The sequence below is a fragment of the Convolutriloba macropyga genome, chromosome 10 (assembly GCF_964194025.1).
Source record: "Convolutriloba macropyga chromosome 10, txConMacr16.3, whole genome shotgun sequence".
Classification (NCBI taxonomy): Eukaryota; Metazoa; Xenacoelomorpha; order Acoela; family Convolutidae; genus Convolutriloba; species Convolutriloba macropyga.
Window position 1 is genome coordinate 44,771,576 of NC_134477.1, and position 11,494 is coordinate 44,783,069.

The window sequence follows — 11,494 nt, forward strand, 5'->3', positions numbered from 1 at the left end:
ACTATTATTATTACTATTATTATTATTATTATTATTATTATTATTATTATTATTATTGTTATTACTGTTAATTTTTTTGTATTGTTATTTTTTTTAATAAGTAAAATTATTATTACTCTTATTAACATTTTTATTATTGCTATTAATACTATTATTATTATTTCTATTTCTGTTTTAGAAAAAATCAACATAAAACAAAAAGAATCTGGCCATCCAACTGGCACTGGATAAACATTGTTATTTTAAGCCTCGATTTTCTTGAAACTTGCACAGTGCATTAAGTTTTTTAAAATTAAAAAAAAATAATTTTAAAAAATCTAATTCACTGTGTAAATTTGTTCTTCTACTTTACTTACGTCCTGAATGTTAAAAATTCATTATTTTTATTATTATTATTATTACTAATATTATGTAAGTTATTATTATAACTAATATTAATATTATTATTATTATTATTATTATTATTTTTATTATTATTATTATTATTATTATTATTATTATTTTTATTATTGTTATTACTATTAAATTTATTATTATTGTTATTTTTATTAAAAAGTATAATTATTATTACTATTAGTAACATTTTTATTATTGCTATTACTACTATTATTATTGTTTCTATTACTTTTTTTAGAAAAAATCTACATAAAACAAAAAAATATCTGGCTGTCCAACTGGCACTGGATCAACATTGTTATTTTAAGCCTCGATTATCTTGAAACTTGCACAGTGAATTAGGTTTTGTAAAATTAAAAAAAAACAATTTTAGAAAATCTAATTCACTGTGTAAATTTGTTCTTCTACTTCACTTACGTCTTGAATGTTATTTATTTTTTATTATTATTATTGTTTTTATTATTAATATTATTAAAGTTATTATTATAACTAATATTATTATTATTATTATTATTATCACCAATTTTATTAAAATTTTTTAAATTTGTGATTACTACAATTATCATTATTAATAATAATCTTAATATTTTTTTAATACTATTATCATTATAATTAATATTTTTTTGTTTTTATCATTATTACTATTATAATTATTTTTATTGTTATTATTATTAATATTATTAGTATTTTGTTTATTATTATTATTATTATTATTATTCATAATATTATTTTTTTATTATAATTATTATTATTATTATTATTATTATTATTAATATTATTATTATTAAATTTTTTTTGTTGTTGTTTTTATTTTTGACATTATGTTTTTAATTATTATTACTATTACTATTATTCTTAATATTCTGTTTAATATCATTATAAGAATATTATTATTATTATTATTATAATTATTATCTTTATTATTATTACTATTATTATTAATTTTTTTATTATTATTATTATTATTATTAATATTATTATTATTATTATAATTACTAATTTTATTATTAATATTATTACTATTAATATTATTTTTTTTATAATTACTATTATTATTATTATTAATATTATTACTATTATTATTTTTATTATTATTATTATTATTATTGTTGTTACTATTAATTTTATTATTTTTGTTAATATTTTTTAATAGGTATAACTACTATTACTATTAATAATATAGTTATTATTACTATTTTTACTATTATTATTAATTCTATTACTTTTATTAGAAAAAATCTACATAAAACAAAAAAAAATCTGGCTGTCCAACTGGCACTGGATCAACATTGTTATTTAAAGCCTCGATTTTGTTAAAACTTGCAGAGTGAATTAAGTTTATTAAAATTGAAAAAAAAATAATTTTTAAAAATTTAATTCACTGTGTAAATTTGTTCTTCTACTTCACTTACGTCTTGAATGTTATTTATTATTTATTATTATTATTATTATTATTATTATTATTATTATTATTATTACTATTATTATTATTATTATTATTATTATTATTATTATTATTATTATTATTATTACTATTATTATTATTATTATTATTATTATTATTATTATTATTATTATTATTATTATTATTATTATTATTATTATTATTATTATTTTTATTATTATTATTATTACTAATATTATTTAAGTTATTATTATAACTAATATTAATATTATTATTATTATTATTATTATTTATTATTATTATTATTATTATTATTATTATTATTATTATTATTATTCTAATTATTTTTATTATTGTTATTACTATTAAATTTATTATTATTGTTATTTTTATTAAAAAGTATAATTATTATTACTATTATTAACATTTTTATTATTGCTATTACTACTATTATTATTGTTTCTATTACTTTTTTTTAGAAAAAATCTACATAAAACAAAAAAATATCTGGCTGTCCAACTGGCACTGGATCAACATTGTTATTTTAAGCCTCGATTATCTTAAAACTTGCACAGTGAATTAAGTTTTGTAAAATTAAAAAAAAACAATTTTAGAAAATCTAATTCACTGTGTAAATTTGTTCTTCTACTTCACTTACGTCTTGAATGTTATTTATTTTTTATTATTATTATTGTTTTTATTATTAATATTATTAAAGTTATTATTATAACTAATATTATTATTATTATTATTATTATTATTATTATTATTATTATCACCAATTTTATTAAAATTTTTTAAGTTTGTGATTACTACAATTATCATTATTAATAATAATCTTAATATTTTTTTAATACTATTATCATTATAATTAATATTTTTTTGTTTTTATCATTATTACTATTATAATTATTTTTATTGTTATTATTATTAATATTATTAGTATTTTGTTTATTATTATTATTACTATTATTATTCATAATATTATTTTTTTTATTATAATTATTATTATTATTATTATATTTTTAATATTATTATTATTATGTTTTTTTGTTGTTGTTTTTATTTTTGACATTATTTTTTTTATTATTATTACTATTACTATTATTCTTAATATTCTGTTTAATATCATTATAAGAATATTATTATTATTATTATTATTATTATTATTATCTTTATTATTATTACTATTATTATTAATTTTTTTATTATTATTATTATTATTATTATTATTAATATTATTATTATTATTATAATTACTAATTTTATTATTAATATTATTACTATTAATATTATTTTTTTAATAATTACTATTATTATTATTATTAATATTATTACTATTATTATTTTTATTATTATTATTATTATTATTATTATTATTATTGTTGTTACTATTAATTTTATTATTTTTGTTAATATTTTTTAATAGGTATAACTACTATTACTATTAATAATATAGTTATTATTACTATTTTTACTATTATTATTAATTCTATTACTTTTATTAGAAGAAATCTACATAAAACAAAAAAAAATCTGGCTGTCCAACTGGCACTGGATCAACATTGTTATTTAAAGCCTCGATTTTGTTAAAACTTGCAGAGTGAATTAAGTTTATTAAAATTGAAAAAAAAATAATTTTTAAAAATTTAATTCACTGTGTAAATTTGTTCTTCTACTTCACTTACGTCTTGAATGTTATTTATTATTTATTATTATTATTATTATTATTATTATTATTATTATTATTATTATTATTATTACTATTATAATTATTTTTATTGTTATTATTATTAATATTATTAGTATTCTGTTTATTACTATTATTATTATTATTATTATTATTATTCATAATATTATTTTTATTATTATAATTATTATTATTATTATTATTATTATTATTTTTATTATTATTATTATATTTTTTGTTGTTGTTTCTGTTTTTGTCATTATTTTTTTATTATTATTACTATTACTATTACTCTTAATATTCTGTTTATTATCATTATAAGAATATTATTAATATTGTTATAATTATTATCATTATTATTATTACTATTACTATTAATTTTTTTATTATTATTATTATTGTTATTATTATTAATATTATTATTATTATTATAATTACTATTATTATTATTAATATTATTACTATTATTATTAATTTTTTATAATAATTATTATTATTATTTTTATTAATATTATTACTATTATTTTTATTATTATTATTATTATCATTATTGTTACTATTAATTTTATTATTTTTGTTAATATTTTTTAATAGGTATAACTACTATTACTATTAATAATATAGTTATTTTTACTATTTTTACTATTATTATTAATTCTATTACTTTTATTAGAAAAAATCTACATAAAACAAAAAAAAATCTGGCTGTCCAACTGGCACTGGATCAACATTGTTATTTAAAGCCTCGATTTTGCTAAAACTTGCAGAGTGAATTAAGTTTTTTAAAATTGAAAAAAAAAATTTTCAAAATTTATTTCACTGAGTAAATTTGTTTTTCTACTTCACTTACGTCTTGAATGTTATTTATTATTCAATATTATTATTATTATTATTATTATTATTATTATTATTATTATTATTATTATTATTATTATTATTATTAATATTATTAATATTATTAAAGTTATTATTATAACTAATATTATTATTATTATTATTATTATTATTATTATTATTATTATTATTATTACCAATTTTATTAAAATTTTTTTAATTTGTGATTACTACAATTATTATTATTAATAATAATCTTAATATTTTTATTACTATTATCATTATAATTAATATTTTTTTGTTTTTATTATTAATACTATTATAATTATTTTTATTATTTTTAATTATTGTTATTATTATTAATATTATTAGTATTCTGTTTATTATTATTATTATTCATATTATTATTTTTAATATTATAATAATAATAATAATAATTATTATTATTATATTTTTTTGTTGTTGTTTTTATTTTTCTCATTATTTTTTTATTATTATTACTATTACTATTATTATTAGTATTCTGTTTATTATCATTATAAGAATATTATTATTATTATAATTATTATCATTATTATGGTTACTATTATCATTAATTTTAATATTATTATTATTATTATTATTTTTATTAATATTATTAATATTATTATTATTATTATAATTACTATTATTATTATTAATATTATTACTATTATAATTAATTTTTTTATAATTATTATTATTATTATTATTAATTTTATTACTATTTTTATTTTTATTATTATTATTATTATTGTTGTTACTATTAATTTTATTATTTTTGTTAATATTTTTTAATAGGTATAACTACTATTACTATTAATAATTTAGTTATTATTACTATTTTTACTATTATTATTAATTCTATTACTTTTATTAGAAAAAATCTACATAATGTCCAACTGGCACTGGATCAACATTGTTATTTAAAGCCTCAATTTTGTTCAAACTTGCAGAGTGAATTAAGTTTTTTAAAATTGAAAAAAAATAATTTTTAAAAATTTAATTCACTGTGTAAATTTGTTCTTCTACTTCACTTACGTCTTGAACGTTATTTATTATTTATTATTATTATTATTATTATTATTATTATTATTATTATTATTATTAATATTATTAAAGTTATTATTATAACTAATATTATCATTATTATTATTATTATTATTATTATTATTATTATTATTATTATTATTATTATTATTATTATTATTATTATTATTATTATTATTATTATTATTATTATTATTATTATTATTGTTATTATTACCAATTTTTTAAAAATTTTTTTAATATGTGATTACTACAAATATTATTATTAATAATAATCTTAATATTTTTATTACTATTATCATTATAATTAATATTTTTTTGTTTTTATTATTATTACTATTATAATTTTTTTTATTGTTATTATTATTAATATTATTATTATTCTGTTTATTATTATTATTACTATTATTATTATTATTATTATTATTGTTATTACTGTTAATTTTTTTATTAGTGTTATTTTTTTTTAATAAGTATAATTATTATTACTATTTTTAACATTTTTATTATTGCTATTACTACTATTATTATTATTTCTATTACTTTTTTAGAAAAAAATCTACATAAAACCAAAAAATCTGGCCATCCAACTGGCACTGGATCAACATTGTTATTTTAAGCCTCGATTTTCTTAAAACTTGCACAGTGAATTAAGTTTTGTAAAATTTAAAAAAATAATTTTAGAAAATCTAATTCACTGTGTAAATTTGTTCTTCTACTTTACTTACGTCTTGAATGTTATTTATTATTTATTTTTATTATTATTATTATTACTAATATTATTTAAGTTATTATTATAACTAATATTAATATTTTTATTATTATTATTATTATTATTATTATTATTATTACGAATTTTACTAAAAGTTTTTTAATTTGTGATTACTACAATTATTATTGTTAATAATAATCTTAATATTTTTATTACTATTATCATTATAATTAATATTTTTTTGTTTTTTTTATTATTACTATTATAATTGTTTTTATTATTTTTAATTATTGTTATTATTATTAATATTATTAGTATTCTGTTTATTATTATTATTATTATTCATATTATTATTTTTATTATTATTATTATTATTATTATTATTATTATTATTAATATTATTATATTTTTTTGTTGTTGTTTTTATTTTTGGTCATTATTTTTTTATTATTAATACTATTACTATTATTCTTAATATTTAATATTCTGTTTATTATCATTATAAGAATATTATTATTATTATTATTATTATTATCATTATTATTATTACTATTATTATTAATTTTTTTATTATTATTATTATTATTAATATTATTATTATTATAATTACTATTATTATTATTAATATTATTACTATTATTATTAATTTTTATTATTATTATTATTATTATTAATATTATTACTATTATTATTTTTATTATTATTATTATTTTTGTTGTTACTATTAATTTTATTATTTTTGTTAATATTTTTTTAATAGGTATAGCTACTATTACTATTAATAATATAGTTATTATTACTGTTTTTACTATTATTTTTAATTCTATTACTTTTATTAGAAAAAATCTACATAAAACAAAAAAAATCTGGCTGTCCAACTGGCACTGGATCAACATTGTTACTTAAAGCCTCGATTTTGTTAAAACTTGCAGAGTGAAATAAGTTTTTTAAAATTGAAAAAAAATAATTTTTAAAAATTTAATTCACTGTGTAAATTTGTTCTTCTACTTCACTTACGTCTTGAATGTTATTTATTATTTATTATTATTATTATTATTATTATTATTATTATTATTGATATGATTGTTATTACCAATTTTATTAAAGTTTTTTTAATTTGTGATTACTACAATTAAAATTATTAATAATAATCTTAAAATTTTTATTACTATTATCATTAGAATTCATATTTTTTTTATTATTACTATTATAATTACTTTTATTGTTATTATTATTAACATTATTATTATTCTGTTTATTATTATTATTACTATTATTATTATTATTATTATTATTATTACTAATATTATTATTGTTATTACTGTTAATTTTTTTTATTAGTGTTATTTTTTTTAATAAGTATAATAATTATTACTATTATTAACATTTTTATTATTGCTATTACTACTATTATTATTATTTCTATTACTTTTTTAGAAAAAAATCTACATAAAACAAAAAAATCTGGCCATCCAACTGGCACTGGATGAACATTGTTATTTTAAGCCTCGATTTTCTTAAAACTTGCACAGTGCATTAAGTTTTTTAAAATTAAAAAAATATATTTTTAAAAATCTAATTCACTGTGTAAATTTGTTCTTCTACTTTACTTACGTCTTGAATGTTAATAATTCATTGTTTTTATTATTATTATTACTAATATTATTTAAGTTATAATTATAACTAATATTAATTTTTTTATTATTATTATTATTTTTATTATTATTATTATTATTATTATTATTATTATTATTACCAATTTCATTAAAAGTTTTTTAATTTGTGATTACTACAATTATTATTATTAATAATAATCTTAATGTTTTTATTACTATTATCATTATAATTAATATTTTTTTGTTTTTATTACTATTACTTTTATAATTGTTTTTATTATTTTTATTTATTGTTATTATTATTAATATTATTAGTATTCTGTTTATTATTTTTATTATTATTATTCATATTATTATTTTTATTATTATTATTATTATTATTATTACTATTACTATTATTCTTAATATTCTGTTTATTATCATTATAAGAATATTATTAATATTGTTATAATTATTATCATTATTATTATTACTATTACTATTAATTTTTTTATTATTATTATTATTGTTATTATTATTAATATTATTATTATTATTATAATTACTATTATTATTATTAATATTATTACTATTATTATTAATTTTTTATAATAATTATTATTATTATTTTTATTAATATTATTACTATTATTTTTATTATTATTATTATTATCATTATTGTTACTATTAATTTTATTATTTTTGTTAATATTTTTTAATAGGTATAACTACTATTACTATTAATAATATAGTTTTTTTTACTATTTTTACTATTATTATTAATTCTATTACTTTTATTAGAAAAAATCTACATAAAACAAAAAAAAAATCTGGCTGTCCAACTGGCACTGGATCAACATTGTTATTTAAAGCCTCGATTTTGTTAAAACTTGCAGAGTGAATTAAGTTTTTTAAAATTGAAAAAAAAAATTAAAAATTTAATTCACTGTGTAAATTTGTTCTTCTACTTCACTTACGTCTTGAATGTTATTTATTATTTATTATTATTATTATTATTATTATTATTTTTAATATTATTTTTATTATTACCAATTTTATTAAATTTTTTTTAATTTGTGATTACTACAATTATTTTTATTAATAATAATCTTAATATTTTTATTACTATTATCATTATAATTAATTTTTTTTTGTTATTATTATTATTACTATTATAATTATTTTTATTGTTATTATTATTATTCTGTTTATTATTATTATTACTATTATTATTATTATTATTATTATTATTATTATTATTATTTATATTATTGCTATTACTATTAACTTTATTATTATTATTATTATTTTAATAAGTATAATTATTATTACTATTATTAACATTTTTATTATTGCTTTTACTACTGTTATTATTACTTCTATTACTTTATTTAGAAAAAATCTACATAAAACAAAAAAAAATCTGGCTGTCCAACTGGCACTGGATCAACATTGTTATTTTAAGCCTCGATTTTCTTAAAACTTGCAGAGTGAATTAAGTTTTTTAAAATTGAAAAAAAAATAAACTTTAAAAATTTAATTCACTGTGTAAATTTGTTCTTCTACTTCACTTACGTCTTGAATGTTATTTATTATTTATTATTATTATTATTATTATTATTATTATTATTATTATTATTATTATTAATATTATTATTACCATTTTTATTAAAAATTTTTTAATCTGTGATTACTACCATTATTATTATTAATAATAATCTTAATATTTTTTATTACTATTATCATTAGAATTAATATTTTCTTGTTTTCATTATTATTACTACTATAATTATTCTTATTGTTATTATTATTAATATTATTATTATTCTGTTTATTATTATTATTATTATCATTATTGTTATTATTATTATTATTATTATTATTATTATTATTATTATGATTATTATTATTACTATTATTATTATTATTATTATTATTATTATTAAAAAATTGTAAGAATGGCGAAATGTAAGATGTAAGATAGGCGATGAAAATTTGTTTTTTTTCCACCGCAAATTTCTAACCTAATTTTTGAAATGAAGTGAGGTGAAATTACGTAATTTCACCTCTAGAGTAAGCGTTGAACTTGAAAACTTTATCATATTTTACCACTTATTACAAATTAACGACCTTTTATGTGTTGTTACATCTCACCTCCTGCATGTTAGGTACTTCTTCTCCCACTGCGACACCTCTCACTAATTTCTGGTATTTTTGTTTGAATTTTGTAAAATCTTGTTTGAAGCCTTGATCTTTTGTAAATTTTGCTGTTTTAGCGGTGAAATGTCGTGATTTTTTGTAAGTTCACATCTTACTCTAGTGGTTAAATTACAAATTCACCGCTTAAAAAAGTTTCATGAAAATTTAAGATTAGGGGGGTAATTTTAGGAGTGGGGTAAAATCTAACAATTCCTCCCTTACTCCCCATTACCCCTATCTGACAAGGTTTTACCCCCGTAAAATTACCCCCAAACTTACATATTTTTGACATTTTTTCTAGCAGTGAATTTAAGTAATTTCAACACTAAAATAAATAGGAATTTATGTAAGTTTACCGGATTCACACCTTTTTGATATAATTGAACACTTTTTTTCAAAGCGGTATTTTTATGTAATTTCACCGCTACCAGGCGATAAAGTTTTTTTTCACCGCATTCACCGCCTGATTTATGTAATTTGTCTTACAATTTTTTGCGTTGAATGGCGGTGACACCTGAACCCGGGTATAACAAATAAATTTGATATAATTGAACACTTTTTTTCAAAGCGGTAATTTTATATAATTTCACCGCTACCAGGCGATAAAGTTTTTTTTTTCACCGCATTCACCGCCTGATTTATGTAATTTATCTTACAATTTTTTGCGTTGAATGGCGGTGACACCTCGACCCGGGTATAACAAATAAATAGAACTGGTCGTTCTGATTTCAGTGATGGCAAACTCTACGAGCCGTGGAACCAACTTGAACTGGGAAAAGTGAAGCAATATTTCCACGAGGATACGTTTGCAAAGGGTGCCTGGGTGGGCTATGCAAAAATTGCACGGACAATCGTAAACCACACCAACATAAGCTTGGGCAATTCTCATTGGCTGACAATGAACAACTTTTCACCAGTTCCAGACACTGATTTGCTGGAGGTTGCTCGTAATGACAGTCATTCATGCGCAACAATAGTTGAGAAGCACAGTGGATTGGTAGAAAGTGATTGTAAACAACCCCATATGGCTATGTGTGAAATTGATTTGTAGTTGAAGAGAATTCAATAGATGTTTTGTATTTACTTAGTATAAATATCATCAACCTTTTTCGATCATGAAATCTTAATTCATATGACACCTCAAAAATTGAGACAAATTTGTTCGATCGTGTAACTAACTTAAGTTCCGCAGCGCAGTTTTTCATATTTCACATTTCGATTTTCATATTTTTCGATATACCGTCTTAAAGGTATTTCCTAATCCGTAATGGCAAGTTTTTTCGATTGAGGATTCAATGCTACAAATAGCTAAAGTTTTTTTTTTAAAAAAAAGAATGAGTCGGGTCGAATGAATGCGAGAATTGCGGGTTTTGGTGTTAACTGCGATGAATGCGGTGAAAAAAACTTTCCACTCCAGAATTACAAATTTCAATTATTCGCATATTTTTACCGTGTTCGATTTTCAAATAAACATTATAGGGATAGCGGGAGACAATCACTCCTAAAATGCTATTCTTCAGTTTACAGTGAACAATTTTTAGTTTACGCACTAGAGCCTGGTTTTGATTCAAATTCTGAACGTTGAAAGGAATTTG

General features: G+C 15.3%; 1 protein-coding gene across 2 annotated transcripts in view; it reads left to right on the plus strand.

Moving 5' to 3' along the window:
- LOC142348588 (uncharacterized) overlaps window positions 1-10,967 on the plus strand; it is a 33,008-nt gene extending 22,041 nt beyond the window's left edge. For both annotated transcript variants that reach the window (XM_075399981.1, XM_075399983.1), the window contains one exon: window positions 10,632-10,967. In XM_075399981.1, coding sequence (XP_075256096.1) covers window positions 10,632-10,950 — 319 coding nt within the window. In that variant the 3' untranslated portion in view covers window positions 10,951-10,967. The remainder of the gene's footprint in view (window positions 1-10,631) is intronic.
- The last annotated feature ends 527 nt before the right edge of the window (window positions 10,968-11,494 follow it).